Raw genomic sequence first — 20,016 nt, 5'->3', positions numbered from 1 at the left:
CTTTGGCTGGAAGCTAACCTGTAAGACTATTTTTGTTGTGCCTGTCTGCAACTCCACATGTCATGTTTATGCTGAGTAGCTATCTATCTTTTCCTTATGCTGTTATATTTCAACTTGGAGATTCCCTTTCCTAGATTTTAAGACATTTTATAAATCTTAACAACATAAAAATATTGTGTCTGCTGATTTAACCTTCTTAGCATGAATTATGAGCTCCTGGTATTTGTTCTGTATTAGCATTGACTGCCTCCTCTCAGGGGCACCAACATATAGTTGTGTGTATTCATGTTCAAATTGGAAGTTAGATGTACAAATTCTAATGAGGGGGGACAATATTGTTGTCAACATTTAAAAGAGAAAGGGAGGACAGAGATGTGTCATATTCCTGATCATTAGTTTTTGTGCCAATTTCCTGTGTTAAAATTCAAACCTCTCTGAGTCGTGGCATGTCACACTATTGATAGTAATCTATAAGTCAGGTAGTGTGTTTGGTTTTGTGGCCTCACGACACTATATGAGGTGACAGGCTATGTCCCAGCAATAGTTTTTAATCACAACTTCTCTCATCATTATCATCATCATCATCATCATGGCACAGTTATGCATTAGAAGAAGTAGTCAGCTACATTTTCCATAAGTCAAACTCACGATAAATGTTACTGTGTTGAATATATCAACATAACAAACATATAACAGTTATATACAACTAAAGGAGTAAAAATTAAAAATAATATTTACATGGCCACATTCTGGGCTAAGGTGTATGTACTTATTTATTAATTAAATGATTAATTATTGCTACTCAAGAAGTATTCTGTGGCATAGAAGGAGTTGCCAAGAAGAAGGATCTGCAAACTACAGTTGAAAAGACTTCTGCTGTATATCAGGTATTTTACCTCCATCAGTAGATTATCAAATGGTTTTGCAACTGCATATTTACACAATTTCTGTGCCAAAGTTGCATTCATTACAGAATAATGCAGATCTTGTTTCCTTCTAGTGTTGTACTTGTGAATATCTCTGTTGGTCTCAAACTTAGATGAATTGTAGATAAATTACGTAAGTGGATATTCATAACTGCTTAAGAGGTGCCTGCAAAATATACATGTGTGAGCTCCACAGATAATTGTAATTCCTTTCTTCAGCTCAACAAATACTTTTCACCTAAGTGAGGATTTATCCAGAATATTTCCCGCAAGACATCAGTGAATGAAAATAAGAAAATATTTTAACTTACTGACTTCTATGTACCAAAGTTGGCAATTATTCTTATGGCACAAGTGGCCAGACATAAATGTTTTACGTCTACCATATGGTTTTTCAAGCTTAAGTTTCCATCAGTGCCTATCCCCAAGAACGTCTATCCTGTTTATTATTTCTTGTTGGTATACTGGGTTAATAGGAGGTAGGAGATTTTTGACAGTACAAAACTGGATGAAATTTTTCCAAAATTTAAAGCTAGTCCATTTGTGCAGAACCATTCAGTAACTTCCACAAAAACATAATTTACTATTTTCTCTGTTGATGCTTCTTTGCCTAGCTTCACAACAATGTTTGTCTTCCTGAAAACAGGATTAATACTGCCTTCTGATTCAAATAAAATGGCAGATCATTAACATAAACGAGAACAGTAGTGGACCAGTGATCAAATCCTGTGGGACACCCATTGTAATTTACCCAAATGCAGATGATATTGCACCCTCTTTTTATTACACAAATAGCCTAAAGTAACTTTGCGCATTCTATTTCTTAAATAAGAACTAAGCCAGGAATTTGATGAACTACTTATTCCATTAATACTTAACTTCTGTAATTCAATATTATGACTGACACAATCAAATGCCTTTGATAAGTCACAGTTTTGTGTTGTCTCATTGTCACTGTATGCTTGTACCACGGGAAGCAAGGAGGGGATGTTGTTTGGTAGCTGGTATCCTCTTTCTATAACACAACTGCATGCATATATTAACAGAGTTCATTATTGACTTAACACGAAGCTACTTAACTTAACATAGGCCAGGTGTTGTGGTACAAGCTCTTCCTACTAGTCCTCATTAGCCTCACAGCTGCTGAAGTACAACTTCTGCTATCCACACTACTCTGGTCACTATTTGCTGCCTGAGACTGAGACTCTGATTGTGACTGCGACTTCTGCATCCTGTCGGTGACTCACTGGGTGACTGACTGGGTCCTCCGGTCCATGATGTCGATCTAAATACTGGCAGTTGAGAGGGCTTTGGCAGCACATTGTTTGCAAGTCTGTCGTTGACCTCTCTCCTGATAGGTTCGCCTGCTCCTGTGCATACTATTGGTCTTCTCGCAGTCTGGTGACAGCTTATGCCAGCACACACACAATATCTCAGCAGGTGATATGTTATCATTTATAGAGTTTATTCAGTGCTCAGTAAATGTATAAGTAACTGACTCAGTAGAACAGCCAGTTTGAAATCCAAACCTAGACTAGATAAGTATGTCATTACTATACAGTTATGAGACAGCCGTGGAGTACTTTATCTATGCAAAAAATTTAGAAAATTGTGTAGAAATGTCTAAGAACACTACACATTATGGGGTCACAACTGTTTAGTGTCTTATTGGAAATGTTACCCACTTCATTAGGATTTTCACATTTTCAATTCATGATGATATTTCTTATTTCAAATGAGGCTGTGAGATTAATTTCTATTTCACTAAATGGCCTCTGTATTGCTTCTTCTGTTCTCTTTTGCCTTTTCTTGTGAACTATTTGCACCAATTTTGCCCTCTATTTTTAAAAATTAATTATTAAAAATGTCAACTATGCATGAAACATCTTTCACAATGTCTCTATTCTCTTTAATAGAAATAATGTCATCTCCTGTGTCTTCTTTGCCTGTCTCTGTTTTAATGATATTCAATACTGATTTGTTTTGTTATCTGATCTGTCAGTTTCATATCTAATATACATACCCCAACTTTCCTTAATGTGTTACAGTTCTATCTACAATAAGAAAGTATTTCTGGGTCGTTATTTGTTCTAGCTATTTTGTACAAGTCCTTTTTTGGTGTGAAGAGACTGATACCTATAGTGATCAAGGATTTTTAAATGAGTTGCCATTGTTACATTTAATTATCTTTTAGGAAAACTACTTTCAAAAATAGATAAATAATTACCTTGAATTTAGAGTTAGCATTATGTTAATTGTAACTGTAACTCCAGTCAGTACCTTTTTAAGTTTTGTTAAAATATTCAGTAGTTTCTCATTACTCAGCCTCACTGTTTTCTTAGAGTGCTTCCAAACTATACGTGGAACTAAGTTATGTAATGTGACTAACTGCCCCTTGTGATCTGACCATCTGTTTTCCATTATACAGGCATGTGTCTCTATTGCCTGCTGGTTGAATGAATGCAATATGTATAAGAGCACTAATATCTTGAGCAGCTCTGGTAGGAACATTTATAGCTGACACCAAATAATTATTCATTAAAGCACCTCTAAGTGGCTTTTCCTGTCACATTCCTTCAATAAATTTACATTAAAATCACTAAAATTAAATAGATCTCTTCTGCTGTCTGCCAGACAGCACAATAATTCCTCAGTTAACAGCAACAAATATTACATCACCTATATTGTCTCATGAGCACATGCTTCTATATCCTGAACTTCACAGATTTTACTTATTTCTACATTTTTGTATTTATGTTCATTTTTCATAAATATGACAGTTCCTCACTTACCTGAATTCAGATATGGTGTTTTTTTATCAGTAGTATCAACAGTGTCTAGGAGACTTTCAACAGTGAGTATATATCTGTTTACTCCACAACAGTTAGTTCTGTGCTTTGTGTGTGTTCACTGTATATAGAGAGATATATATTTTATTTACTCTGTCATTAAAAAAATTCTTTACATGGTAGCTGTTAATGGTTATTAAATAAAAAGAAGATTCTTATTCAGAAAGTAGACAACTAAAATGGAAGAGTGTGCAAACTGTGTGTACAATCGAGTTGGACAAACTGAGGTTAAAAGGCTATAGTGATTTGTCAACATTCTTCTGTATTTTTATAAACGAAATGAGTGTAGAAATTAAAATTAGCAGGTTCAAAGGTGACAGAAAAGGAGAAGATAAACTAATTTTTCCCGAGGGCATGCAGCTCGACTGTTTGGTTAAATAATGGCACCCTCTTAGGTAAAATATTTCAGAGGTGAAACAGTCCCCCATTCAGATCTCCAGGTGGAGACTACTTAGGAGGATGCCACCATCAGGAAAAAAAATGGCACTCTGCACGTCAGAACATGGGATGTCGGATCCCTTAATCAGGCATGTAGGTTAGGAAATTTAAAAAGGGAAATAGATACATTGAAGTAGATATAGTGAGAATTAGTGAATTTTGGTGACAGGACTCCTTGTCAGTTGAATAAAAGGTTATAAGTACAAAATCAAGTAGGGATAATGCCAGAGTTGACCTAATTATGAATAAGAAAACAGGAATGCGGATCAGCTAGTATGAACAGTATTGTGAAAGTAATGTCATAGCCAAAATAGATGTGAAGCCATCACTCCCACAGCAGTACAAGTTTATATACCAATTAGCTCTACAGATGATGAATAGATTGAAAAAAAATGTATTGTGATGGTTATTCAGATAGTTAAGGGAGAGGAAAGTTTACTTCTGCTGGGGGAATGGAAATCAGTAGTAGGAAAAAGAAGCAAAAGAAAAGTAGTAGGTGAATATGGCATGAGGAAAATGACTGAAAGAGGATGCTGCCTGGTAGAAATTTGAACAGAGCATAATTCAATGATTGCTTACAGTTGGATTAAGAATCTTGAAAGAAGGTTGTTTATGTGGAAGAGACGTGGAGGTACTGAAAGTTTCAGACTGAGATTTTGGAACTAGATTTTAAACATCAGTTTGGGTTCTGAAGAAATGTTGGAACATGTGAACCAACACTGACTCCATGACTTATCTCAGAAGATAGGTTAAGCAAAGGCAAACCTACATTTGTAGCATTTGTAGACTTTTGACAAAGGAATTCTAAAGGTAGCAGAGGTAAAATACAGAGAGCAGAAGGCTATTTAGTACTTTTGTAGAAACTAGACTGCAGTTGTAAGAGTCAAGGGGCATGAAAGAGAAGCAGTGGTTGATAAGGGAGAGGGACAGGGTTGTAGCTTATCCCCAATGTTATTCAACCTGCACACTGAGCAAGCAGTAAAAGATACTAATTAAAAATTTGGAGAAAGAATTTAAGTTCTAGGAAAAGAAATAAAAACTTTGAGGTTTGCCAACAACATTGTAATTTTGTCAGACAGCATAGCACTTGGAAGAGCAGCTGAACAGAATCGATAGTGTCTTGAAAAGGGGACATAAGAAGTGCATCAACAAAAGCAAATTAATTTTAATTAATTCAGGTGATGTTGAGAAAATCAGATTAGGAAATAATACACTTAAAGTACTAGATACGTTTTGCTGTTTGGGCAGTAAAATAACTAATGATATAAAACATAGACTGGCAATGGCAGGAAAAGTGTTTCTGAAGATGAGAAATTTATTAATGTCGAATATAGATTTGAGCGTTAAGAAGTGTTTTCTGATGGTATTTGTATGGAGTGTGGCCTTGTACAATAGTGAAATGGACAATAAGCAATTCATACATGATGAGAATGAAAGCTTTTGAGATGTGTTACTACAGAGGAGTGCTGAAATTAGATGGGTAAGCACATAAATAATCAGAATGTACTGAACAGAATTGAGGAGAAAAGAAATTTGTAACACAACTTGACTAAAAGAGGGGATCAGTTGATAGTACGCTTTCTGAGACATCAAGATATCATCAGTTTAGCACTGGAAGGAAAAATGGGAGATAAAAGTTGTGAGGGAGACCAAGAGATGAAAACAGATAGGAGGTTCAAAGGGATGCAGCTTGCAGTAGTTATTTAGCCATGAAGGCTTGCAAAGGACAGAGTAATATGGTTTTTGTACATGTACCAGAACAATTGAGAAACTCAAAGTAGAACTGTAAAGCAGAGTTTGCTACTGTGAAGTTGTATATAGAATATTGATTATTGATAAAGTTATCATTGCCATACATGTTGATATTGTGGAAGAGGATGATAGGTGTATTGATCTAAAGGCCTCTGATTCAGGGAGAAAAGATTTTAGTGATTATGAGTCCAAAGGCAGACAATGAATCTGTAAATAAGAAGATGGAAGAAAGGTATCAAACGGACATGGAGAAAGACAAAAATTCAAGCTGAGAAAGTGAACTAGACAACAAAGAGTGTCTGATAGTTTTAATGATTGTGTCATGAGTAACTTCATTTATAAAAACTTCTGCAGTGACAGTAGTCCAGAAACTTAACAGTAATGAGTGAAAAGTTTGGAAACAATCAATAGATAAAGAAATCTGATGCTTAAATAAAAATAAAATGTGAGAACTAATAATTAAACCACATTTTTGAAGTCAAGTAGGTTTTTAGGAAAAAATCAGATACCACATGTACAGCAAAATTATTTGTAAGGGGCTTTCAACAAAAAATTGTTTATTTATTTATGATGATATTTAGTCTCCAGTTGCTAAGATACCGACTAAGTGACTTTTGTTGTCATACTCTTGTCGAAAGGGCTTAAATGCAGAATTGAAATTTCTTGTAATTAGATATTGGATGGTGCAATCTGTTTGCTTTGGAGAAATTTTTAATTAGGCAAGATCACATTCAACATTAGACCAAATGGATGTACAGACTGCAGTTCTTAATGGAAAAGTTTCCCCAGAATTTTATGTGTAGCAACCTTGAGGATATTAGGATGACACCAGAAGAGTTTGTTAAATTATTTAAGGCTTGAGAGAAAGCGCTCAAGCACCATACAATTGCTTGGATGAGTTTTTAAGATCTCTGTGTTTTAAAAGAAGTAAATGTGATTGTTGTCTGTATGTATTAATAACTGCAAATTATGGAATATTCTGGGAGGAATAATATCTGTGAATTATGTGATATATATAACCATGTTTGTTGATGATTGCTAATTTATGATAAAGGTAAAGAGAAAATGCAAGACATCAATATACATTATCCAAATTATTTCTAATAAAAGACTTAGGTGAAGTAAAGAATTATCTCGAGATAACTATTGACTATAATTAAGCAAAGAACTTAAAGACTCATAATCAGAAAAGATATATTAAATCTCTATTCTATGAAATATCAAACTGAACATTCAAAGTTGTACAGTACACTAATACAAGTTAGTTTGAAATTAGAACCAACTGGTTCTAGCCATTAGCCTGTCTGACAAACTTAAAGAAATATTTCAAATGTGCCAAAAAAAGTGTAAAGTAATCCCTATACACAAAAAAGACCCAGGAAATTACAGACCTACTACTATTACATCTGTACTCTCTAAAATAGTAGAAACCATAATAAAAGACAGAGCATTAAATTTTACGCAAACATGCAACATTCTCAACGATGAACAATATGGGTTCAGAAAGAGTAAATCTACCAAAACAGCAGTAGCTGAATTCATAACACTTGTAACAAAAGCACTTGATGGACAGAAGAAAGCCTGCTGTATGTTCCTGGACATATCTAAAGCATTTGACTGTATACACCATGACATCCTACTAGAAAGGCTTCATTGTTACGGTATAAGGGAGAAAATAATAGATATCATTAAATCATTTTTGGAAAATAGAAAGCAGGGTGTAGAAATAAAGCCAAAAATGAAAAATAATATTACACGTGTCTTTTCACATTTTGAAATTGTGAAATATGGGTTCCTCAACGATCCATCCTTGGTCCACTCCTTTTCATTCTGTACGTCAGTGATATGACCAAAACAGTAGATAATAGTGTAGTCATGTGTGTAGATGACACTTCACATGTTACCAGTTCTACAACAGATGACCTGCAAGAGAAGACTTCGCTGAATATGAAAAGTTGAAACAATTATTTCAGGGAAAACAATCTTTTTATAAAAGGTAACAAAACAACATAGATGCAGGCACATGCAAACAAAAAACACACCTTGGACAACATTACTGTCAGATTTGGAGACCTAGAACTAAAGAAGACAGACAGCTATAAATTTCTAGCTGTAACATTGGATAGTTATATGACATGGGAAAATCACATAAATAATATTTGCAGCAAAACAGGTGCAAATAAATTTCTGATGAGAAAAATGTCAAAGCCAGTAAATAGACACACTCTACAAACAATGTACTATTGACTAGTCCATTTACACCTCTCATATGGCAACCTGGTTTGGAGAAATGCTGCAAATGTGCGCACACAAAGAGTATTAAGATAACAAAAGAGAGCCATATGATGCAGTGCAAAAGTATTACCTAGAGAATCCTGCAGAAATAAATTCAAGGAGGTAAAAATATTCACTGTAGCATCCTGTATATGTGTATGAAACAATTATCTACTTAAAATCTAAATGCACTGCATTGCTAAATGGAGAATATCATGAACGTAATACAAGAAGAAGAAATGACTATCATATAGAAGGAAGAGGGCTAAAAATAACAGATAAAGAACCTGTAAATGCTGGATGCATCCTGTACAACAGTTTACTGCAATGTATCAAGATGATATAAAGTATGTCTCTTTTTAAAAGAAAATTAAAAAGAAATCTGATCAATATTTGCCCTCACAGTGTTAAAGAATATCTTGAAATAAAAAAATTAAATAGTGTGTCAGTATACATTGCAAAGGGAAACTGCAACAAATGTAAAACTGTTTATAGAATCAGTTCCAGTATGTAAGATGTATGAAATAATATTTTTGTCAAAACTCCAATGTTATTGTCCTCTACTTTCTCTCCGTTTTTCTCGGCAGTGCTGAGTGAAGACCAAGAAATTACAGAGAAATGAACTATATTATCATTGGTGCCTTTTATAATGTACTTTTAATGACTTTTTTGTGAAAATTCTATAAAATATATGTATATTTGCTATCTTTTTGTAACAAGCAAATGTATGAAACAGTCAGACTATAAACACAATCATACATAAATTAATATATATCGTATTTTTGCTATGTATATGTAAGCTTTATGTAAACATGACATGCCCAATATCATTGCAAGAGCTGATCCACTGACAAATAAAGAACAAGAACCTATTGTCCCTGTAGCTGCTGGCCTACACACTTTGCATGACTACTATCTAGCACCAGGACTCTTCTTTTACTGTTATTTTTTTTTATTTCACCTGATTTATCTGTAATTTTCTTAGCACTGTTCTTTTGCACCCTACCTTTCTTTACATTTGAATAAGGTTCTACCTTCTGTAATTGAGGTACCAAGCGATATCTGTTGCTTACCTGAATTCTGAATTTGCTAACAAAATATTCCCATGTCTGCCTTTTGCTTGCTACCTTCTCTAGCACACTATCTCTTGTTGCCCCTTTCAGCTGTTGTAATTCAGTTTTTGTGATTTTAACTTCGCCTGGAGAGCACAAATTTTCATCTCTTGTTCCACGATATTCCAGTTTTTCTACATAATCTACAATTCAATCAAAGAGCCCCACCAATCATCCCACTGTCTTCTCAATTGCAGTTGCACCAGTGAATGCATAATCTACAATTTTTGCAAACCACTCCCTGTCTAACTAAGTTATTGCAACATCCACACTTATCACACATCATTGATTGATTTTAAAGCTAGATACAATAAAACAGATGGGAAAGAAATGTTTGTTACTTTTTCATACAATTATCGTGCGTAAACATAGGCCTTGAATAAGGCCTTTATTAGAAAGAATCAAATAGTGATAGGGGAAGAGGCTGGGGACAGTTCTGCTCACTCCTTGTTTCATTTTATAGATATTAAATCAACAGGACTGCTCTTCAGACACACAACTCTAATGTTCACTTTTTACAGTTAGGTGAACATTACTGTATCACAACAACCTTCTTGACAAGGCTGCAACACAAGGTGATATGGGGCTTGAAATGGCACTGAAAACTACCGAGAAGGCTTACAGTTTTTTACATATGCCAGTTGAGAATATACGAAGCCCCAAATGGAACAAGCTTGGTCCAAAGCTGATGGGCACCACAACTTTAAGATTTCTATATAAGACATGTCACAATTAGTAGCATCTGCCTGTGATGCCAAGCTAAGGGGGGCACCAGGGACACCCAAGTGCAAGATTTGTATACGATATGTATCACAAGCAGTAGCAAAAACTGATACACATGAAAGTGTATGAGGAAAAAGAGGGGGATGAGTGAGCCAAATGATAAGTCACTTGTGTGGAAAAGTGTTCTCAAACCAGCCCTGACACAACTACACCTAAATAAGACTTGAAGTGTTAGTTTGTTGTTTATAGATGATAAGATGATTAGTGAATTTGAGCCCACTGAACACCAAATGCAGTGATTCCTTTCAAAATGGTTAGATCTTTTTAGAATTAAGCCAAATTAGAAATACCCTTCCTTTACCATTGTTCCCTTAATGACTGAAATTAGTTTCATTGATAGTGAATGTCAGTGGGTGCATTAAATTCACAATGGTCATTCATGTAAAATCAGAGTCAAATGTACAACCTTAAACTGTACACACAAGTGATTTTTTCCTGTTACTAAATGTTGAAATACAGTAAGTCATTTTACATTGAAATGTGACATACGCATTTATTAAAAGAAGAAGTGAGTTCTATTTCTTCATAATAGGTTGAAATTGCTTGTAGGCTCTAAGATTTCAACACAAGAATAATTGCAGCAGTGACGAAGTCATTTGAGCTGTGCTGATGCAGTCAACATAGACAGTTCTTTTACAAGTGCAGCGTAACAACAAATATGAATCTGAACAAAGATATGTTTTAAGGTGAACATTGCAGCAGGGTCATTCAATGTCAACTTACCTAGCCTTCCCTGCTCGACCATTTCAGATTTCATTGAAATTTTATGATGACATTTGCACATGGCCCCAATTAACATTGGTACTGTTTACGTTCATTGAAGCAATACTGATCTAGATATAGACAATTGCTTGACTTCATGCGTGACGTGCAGAGAAAGCATGAATTTCTGGTGGCTTTGCGCTGTTATATTTCAGGCATTACTTTTTGAAAGAAATCAAATTTGTTCATCTTGTACAAATTTGTGCATTGTCATAAGAATAATAATGTTAAGAATTTTATGAATGATAATCAGCCAGACAATTTTAGGTGAAATCTCCCAAAAAAATCAGTGCCAGAAAAAATTTCAAAGTTTAGCCTCACATCTCAGGGACTAAAGGTATGACAAACGTGAAACTTGGCATTTAGTAACCTAACAATGCAATGTTGTCAAATTAAAGTTTCATTTATCTACCACTTTCCAAATACTGAATAAGTGCAAGATTTTGTAAAAAGGTAGAAAAAGCAAATAAATGTGTTCTAAAAATGCTCTAAACTGAGCTCATTAGAAAGACCTTCATGTGAACCACTAAACAAAGTGTATTTGACTAACCAACACAGGCTAACAATGCTGGATAATTTGACTCAAAGTCGGACATGAAAACTGCAGCATGAAAAAAAAGTATTGTAAACATTGGATACTTATATAGGAGAGTAAACTCTTGCTGAAAATTAAACTTAATATGCAATATCTCAGCAGCTCAACAATGTGGAACACAAAATTTTGTTCACCTGCAATTTTAATCAACAAATTCAAAGGCAATATGATGTTTTTTTTTTGAAACAGCGAAAGCAGTGTTTATTTGAAACTTCTTTAACAAATACCATTTTCTATTAATGCTGCACTCAAAATTACATTTTAGCCCCCTCCCACCCAGAACAGTGGGTTTAATTCCCAACATGGGCTGACAATGCTACATAAACTTTGGTAAAATAGCCAGATAAATTGTGTTGTGAATAATGCTTTAACTTTGGCTTCTTATACCACGTTGATTGAAGGCGTGATAAACATGAAGCCTTACACACAACAACATAAGGTGTTCCAATATACAATATCATTCATTTATTGCTTTCTAAATTTCTACAAAATGAGTTCAATCCTGATTTCAATAAAAATTACAAAAAATAGAGTACATTCAGTTTACTTTTAGAAAATTTGTTTCCCATAATTTATTTCAGACTTACCATAGTCAGAAAGAGCATGTTTTTAAGTATCCAGAAAATCACATTTGCGATCATATATGGTGCGCTAATACCATGACGACAGCCTACATTACAGCAACATGTTTTCTCAGTTTTGTTGCATGTTTTTTCTGTTTTTAATTTGACAAGTAATATCTCACTATATTGTAATGGTGCACGGTGACATTGGCACTGTAAGTTCAACAATGTGAATGGGTCACCCCATCACCACGGGGGTAATGCAATACCAGCCACAAGTAGTTGCTTCATCCAGGCTTCCAATCCTGTAATTTGGTTTCTTGATGTAGGTTTCAAACCCTTGTGGTGGTAGTCTTTGACTCTCAAATCTGTAGGGGTATCTTCATGGGTTGCAAGTACCAAGTAGTATCAATTTTTATTCTAATCTTCTCAACATTGCAGTTTACAGTTTTCAAAATTTCTGGGCCACTTTCTGCAGTTTGTTTTCTGGAAACTGATACTGTTGGCCAGATCATAGTATCAAGGGAAAATAGCTTGGAATTGAAATGTTGTTCCGGCACACAACAATCATCTTATCTTTGAGGCCAATGAAATGAATGAGCTGAGCCTTGAGGATGCATAAATTTTATCAGAGTGTCACGTTGTTCTGTTGATGTGTTAATAATGTTGTTGATCCTCCATTCATTATCATGTATACAGGCAATGTAACAGCTAGGCAACAACTCTGCCAATTTCAGTCTTAGCATAGTTGTGCTAGATAATGTGGCAACAAAATTTATTTTGTTATTAGAAACTTTGCTGGTATGAACTGAGGTCAAGTCAAGAGGTATGATGATGATCTTTCATAGCAGCAACCATGCTGCTTTTGGCCACCTTATTTCTTGAATCTTTTGGCTTTCTTAGATTTCTTGTTTTCATACATACGTTATTCAGTGCAGTCTATGTTTTGGTTGCAAAAGTTGAATAAATCTTTTGATGTCAATATTTGATTTGATGATGGCCTTTGTAGGCTTGTATGGGTAGGTAATCGCTTGGTAGTGCCACCAAGCACCAAAAATTTTCCAGTCTGTTTCAATGTTGACAAAACTCTTAAAATTTTTTATATTGTTGAGCAGAGACATCACTCAAATAACATATTTCAGTTATCTTTGTTTTAGTCGACAAAAAGTAGATCAATTTTCGAATAAACATTTGTACAGATACCATATTATGTTGCAGCTGATCTGAAATGATGCAACAATGAACAGTTTGTGACATGTCCTTGTTGACATAATAAGTTACAATTGTGAAACCATGAGCAGCATCTTGAACAACTAGCTAACAGTTTTTAATAACCTAAATTTAATAAACCAAGTTACAGGATCGGGAACCTGGGTGAAGAAATCCCCTTGTGGCTGGTACTGCATGACCCTTATGGTGATGGGGTTACCAGTTCATATTCTTTAAAGTGACAATATCACCATGAGCCAACACCATTTAGTGAGATATTACTTGTCAATTTAAAAATATAAACCATGTGCAACGAAGCTCAGATGGTACAGCACTTGGAATCGCTTCACAGAAATGTAGACTGCCACACATATGACACCAGAAATAAAACCCAATTACAAATCATAGCTCATGACACAAAATTATATGCTAATGAAGGTAAGCATATGGGCATTAAAATATACAGCCACTCCCATCAAACTTTGAAACAAGCAAAGATCAGAAAATAATGAGAATTAAATTAAAAGGAAATATTACTAAGTCAGTGATTCTATTCTGCACATGAAGTTCTTGAAGCAAAATTTTAATTACTTTTAACAGGCTGGATTCAGTCTTAACTATAATGTATGGCATGTAATTTATATCGTTGTGAGCAATAGATGAACAAAATTTGGTATTATAATTATAATATATTCCCATCATTATGGAATATTCTTGATAATGATAACTACACAGAACATATGGATTATTTCTTAGTTATGTACATTTTCATTTGTTATTCGTTTGTATGTATTTCTACTTAGTAAGATAATTTGAGCTATTGTACCTTAAAGCTTTATGTTTTTGTCTATATCTCTTATACGTATTCTGCTGTGTGAAGTATGCACCACCAACGTCTCTCATCATACACCATCTGACCACAATTTTTAATTGACTTTCCTATATCATTCTGGTCGTATGTGAAGTATGTTAGCAGCAAGAAACAATCAATGCCTTCTCTGGACGACAGCAATGGAGATATTATCGAAGACAGTGCTGCCAAAGAAGAGTTACTAAACACAGCCTTCCGAAATGCCTTTACAAAAGAAGATGAAGTAAATATTCCAGAATTCGAATCGAGAACAGCTGCCAACAGGAGTAACGTAAAAGTAAATATCCTCGGAGTAGTGAAGCAACTCAAATCATTTAATAAAAGCAAGTCTTCTGGTCCAGACTGTATACCAATTAGGTTCCTTTCTGAGTATGCTGATGCATTAGCTCCATAATTAACCATCATATACAACTGTTCGCTCGACAAAAGATTCATAGCCAAAGATTGGAAAGTTGCACTGTTCACACCAATATTCAAGAAAGGTAGTAGGAGTAATACACTAAATTACAGGCCCATATTGTTAACATCGATATGCAGCAGGATTTTAGAACATTATTATGTTCAAACATCATGAATTACATTGAAGGAAACAGTCTATTGACACGTAGTCAACATGGGTTTAGAAAACATCATTCCTGTGAAACACGACTAGCTCTTTATTCACATGAAGTGCTGAGTGTTATTGACAAGGTATTTCAGATCGATTCCGTATTCCTGGAGTTCCGGAAGGCTTTTGACACTGTATCACACAAGTGTCTCATAGTAACACTGCGTGCTTATGGAATATCATCTCAGTTATGTGACTGGATTTGTGATATCCTATCAGAGAGGTCACAGTTCGTAGTAATTGATGGAAAGTCATTGAGTAAAACAGAAGTGAATTCTGGTGTTCCCCAAGGTAGTGTTATAGGCCCTTTGCTGTTCCTTATCTATATAAACAATTTTGGAGACAATCTGAGCAGCCGTCTTTGGTTGTTTGCAGATGACACTGTTGTTTATCAACTAATAAAGTCATCAGAAGATCAAAACGAACTGCAAAAGGATTTGGAAAAGATATCTGAGTAGTCTGAAAAGTGGCAGTTGACACTAAATCGCAAAAAGTGTGAGGTCATCCACATGAGTACTAAAAGGAATTCATTAAACTCATTAAGAGCTCATTAAACTTTGGTTGCACGATAAATCAGTCTAATCTAAAAGCCATAAATTCAAGTAAATACCTAGGTATTACAATTATGAACAACTTAAATTGGAAAGAACACAGAGAAAATGTTGTGGGGAAGGCTAACCAAAGATTGCGTTTTATTGGCAGGACACTTAGAAAATGTAACAGACTTACTAAGGAGACTGCCTACACTATGCTTGTCCGTCCTCTTTTAGAATACTGCTGTGCAGTGTGGGATCCTTACCAGATAGGACTGATGTAGTACATCGAAAAAGTTCAAAGAAAGGCAGCACATTACGTATTATTGTGAAATATGGGAGAGAGTGTCACAGAAATGATACAGAATTTGGGCTGGAAATTATTAAAAGAAATGCATTTTTTGTTGCGACAGAACCTTCTCACGAAATTCCAATCACTAACTTTCTCCTCCGAATGCGAAAATATTTTGTTGACACCGACCTACATTGGGAGGAATGATCACCACGATAAAATAAGGGAAATCAGAGCTCATACGAAAAGATATAGATGTTCATTCTTTCCATGCACTATACGAGATTGGAATAATAGGGAATTGTGAAGGTGGTTCGATGAACCCACTGCCAAGCGCTTAAATGTGATTTGCAGAGTATCCATGTAGATGTAGATGCTTCACTGTACAAATTGTATGATTTACAGGACTAAAAAAAAATCAACAGGTTGCTGCAATGTAGTCTTTTGCCATGGTACATAATTTTCAGCTATTGTTAGTGCACATCAGAAAATTGAACGAGATCTTGTGGATGCTTGGAAACATGCTCTTTCCAGTTGTCATTAGTTTGAAACTGATTATGGAAAACAAATTTTCCAAAAGCATATTGAATATAACTACTTTAAAAAAAATCAAGTTTTAACTCATTCAGTAGAAATTTAGAAAGCAATATGTGAATGACATTTTATATTGGAAAACCTTTTGTTGCTCAGTTATTGTGCCCAAACCTTCATGTTCACCATGATATAAGAAGCTTTTAAAGCTTTAAAACTTTTTTTGCAACACAATATTTTTGGCTATTTTGCCTCAGTTTATGCAGCGTAGTCAGCCCATATTGTTAATTAAACACACTGTTCTGGGGGGAAGTGGGCTAAGACATGTTGTTTCGAATGAAGCTTTAATAGAAAACAGCATTTGTAAAAGAAGTAACGAATAAACCATATTTTCACAGTTTCACAAAAAAACATAATTTTTCCATCAAATTTGTAGATTATTGGAAAATAGCAGGTGAATGAAATTTTGTATTTCACATCCATGAGCTACCGAGATATTCCATATTAAGTTTCATGTTCAGCATGTGTTTACTGTCCGACATAAGAATCCAATGTTTACGACATTTTTTTCGTGTCACCGTTTGCATGCCAACTTTGATTACAGTTATCCAGCATACTTAGCCTGCATTGGATAATCAAATACACTTTATCTAGTGGTTCACACCAAGGTTTTTCTAATGAGCCCAGTTTGGAGAGTTTTATAGAAGATACTTTTTTGCAAACTCAGGTCGAAAATGTGAGATTTTTTACCTTTTTTGCTCATTGTTTCAACTAAATGACATTATACGACAATAATATTTAAGCAAACACTAAACTAATGACACAGGGGTCCTGCAAGAGAGGAGGCTGTATGTACTTTTTCCATTGTGTTGGTATGGACATCCTCCATGTTGTTATTGTTTTATTCCTTGCTAGGTAATGATGTAATTTCAAACAAAATGGAAAACAAAGTGTTTTTTTTAATATTATTCAAGAAGATAAACTAGATAAACAAAAAAGTAATAATAACATGTTTGTGTGCCTTTTGCAACTCAAAGTTACTATACTTCCATTATTTTGAACAAAGCTTCAAATATGTTATGAAAAAATGGAGATCAGAATAATTGTATTTCTAAACCTGATTTTTTATCAAAACAGATTAAAGAGGACGGTGGGAGACTAAATACTGTTTCATTTATTACAGTATTTGTTATATTAGTGTGCAGAGAAACTAATGTTTCTGTTGCTTTTACCATGAGCTATGCTGGCTAAAAGAAATGTGTATCTCAAAGGTATTCTGCATGCAATTTATTTGCAAGATAAGAAAACATGTTAATCAACTTCATACCATTAGTGACATTATTTGCAGTTGTTTCAAGTTTCTTGAATTATACCACATTGCTATAGTAATAAAGAAGTTCCTCAATGAAAATTGTCATAGACCAAGCAAAAGATTAGACTCCCACATAAAATTATTAGTTTCAGAACCTATTTAATATTAGTATATTGAATGAATCATATACAGCCCTAGGCAAAAATCAACATACTTTTTTAGGTTATTCAAAAAAATTAATAGATTTTTTTATGTGCCATTAGCAGTGTAAAGGAACCCTAAAATTAATTATCAATTGTTTCACAGCTTCCAGAGAAAGAGTTTGATGAAAAAGCTGCAAGAAAAAAGTATCCACTCTCACAGAAGGAAAGCTTGAATAATGTTCTCATACTGGAAATTGATAAATATAACAAACTTCTCAAGACAATTAGAATGACGCTAGAAACAATAATCAGAACAATGAAAGGCCAAGAAATTATTATCTCCCCTGAAGTAGAAGACTCAGTATCTTCCATACTGAAAAACAAGATACCTGCCTCTTGGTGGAAGGTATCATATCCAAGTACCAAAATGCTGGGGGCTTATATTGCTGATTTCTCCAAAAGATTTCAATATATAATGGTAAGACTCATGATTTATTTCTCACTTAGCGTCTTCTGTTCTCAAACTCTGGAGGAAATGTATACATCTTTTACTTTACTGATGGTGCTGTAATTGTAAACAGTTGACATCACCATCCAAAAATAATTTGACATTTAAAGTAATAGACAATTTGTAAATAAAAATAAAGTGTTTGAGTTCCCACACAGATTCATGCTGGAGGTCTGCATGCTTTATGTGAATGCTGAGCATGTCTTTTTTCACTGCTTTATTTAGTTCTTAATAACAACAGTTCACTTGTTAGAAATTTATTTATTTTTAGTGTTTTAGCCATAGTACATCATTCAAACATCTGCCAAAAAACATTGCAGTTGTCAGGAAAGTACAAGCACTACTTGTAGATGACATATTAACACATACTCACATTCATTAACAACTCAGTTTACAGTTTACATAACTTACAACAGGGGTCAACTCAGTTTAGACTGCCATTACAAGGCCTAGTCTATGTCATTACATAATGCTAGGTGTCACAGCAGCAGTGATGATGAGATTTTGCTTTTAAAGTCAATGGATAAAGTATTAATAGAGGAAGTATCAGAGACAAATGTAAAAACAATAGCAGTATATCCTTTTATGAAAAATTAAAAGTTACAGTTAAAAGTGTGCAAATAAGAGTACACCATTAAATCATGTGATTTGAGTGAGACCTGGTGGTAATAGGAGAAAAGAAAGACAGAAAATGTTTAGGTGGGCACAAACCAACACTGTCTCCTACAAATGAAAGCTAGTAGCATCAATGATTGACATTTCTATAATGAAACTGCATAGGAAAGACCCACTGAAAGTCAGTTATGTAATACACATGCACAAGATTGGGAAGAAGGAGTTAGGAAGCATCATGTATGGTGAATTAAAGTCTTTATTGACTTATAGTGCTACTGCACTAACTAAAATCCAGTGTAATGATTCAGTTTAAAAATATATGTATATAAAAACAAAGAAGCAGTGGAAAATATCCGTAATGTTTAACATGGCTTATAAAAGAGTGTTTATAGCAGGTTACATAAAGGAATGGAAATAACAAGCAGTTACCTCTGAAAGAATGCTAACAGTGTAAAGCTACAACTAAAGTACAGAGGTAAGATTGGCTGTGTATCTATTCAGTAATCCACCAACATATGTAAGATGAATGTCAGAGTGGGGGAAGAGGAGGCAAGGAGGGGGGCATAAGCCACTATGCCATTTCCCTGCACTTATCTATGGAATAGAAGTTCTCTCATAAGACCTATTGAACATTGTCTTTCTACATTGCTGCTTTGTTCCTAAGTTAATTTATTGTACAGTGACTTTGTCAGTGGAATGGCATCTAAGTGAATAAAGATATTTCTCCACATGCTTTGTACCCCACCCTTCTCCCTATTATTACGCATTTTTGCCTGTGCCTCTTCCTATCTTGACTAAAATTAACGAAATTTCACTTTAATCGTATATATGCGATGGTGTATTACCTAACAGATTAACGGTGGCTCTCTCCTCTGTACTTTAGTTACAGGTTAAAAATGTGAGTATTCTTTTAATTCATGTCATTTCCCTATGTTTATGTTCTCTCATAAGGCCTGTTAAACATTGTCAGGCTGGCACATAGTTTTAATCTTTCAGGAAGGCTCATATGAGTGCACGCTCTTTTACAAAGTGAAAAATTCATTCTGGAAACAATCCCTCCAGGTTATGGCTAATCCAGATCTCCTCAGAATTGTTTCTTTCAAGATTGATAGTCCCATGAGTTATGCGGGTGAAGTTTGGAAGGCAGGAGATGTACTGGAAGGATTTAAACTGTGAGCGCACATCACGAGATGCTCGAATAGCTCTGTCCACAGAGCAGTTGCCTGTGGAAGCAAAGGTCTCAGGTTTGAGTCCCAGTCCAGCATACAGTTGTAATCTGCCAGGAAGTTTTGTATCAGCACACACTCCACTGAAGGAAGAAAAATTCATTCTAAATTAGTG

General features: G+C 34.6%; 1 protein-coding gene across 1 annotated transcript in view; it reads left to right on the top strand.

Moving 5' to 3' along the window:
- LOC124613409 (dynein axonemal heavy chain 7-like) overlaps nucleotides 1-20,016 on the top strand; it is a 755,469-nt gene that overhangs the window by 685,904 nt on the left and 49,549 nt on the right. The window contains exon 36 of the mRNA XM_047142112.1: nucleotides 17,716-18,030. Coding sequence (XP_046998068.1) covers nucleotides 17,716-18,030 — 315 coding nt within the window. The remainder of the gene's footprint in view (nucleotides 1-17,715; nucleotides 18,031-20,016) is intronic.

This window comes from Schistocerca americana, chromosome 4 (genome assembly GCF_021461395.2).
Source record: "Schistocerca americana isolate TAMUIC-IGC-003095 chromosome 4, iqSchAmer2.1, whole genome shotgun sequence".
NCBI lineage: Eukaryota > Metazoa > Arthropoda > Insecta > Orthoptera > Acrididae > Schistocerca > Schistocerca americana.
The sequence above is the reverse complement of the archived record's forward strand: the minus strand, read 5'-3'. Positions and strand labels throughout refer to the sequence as shown.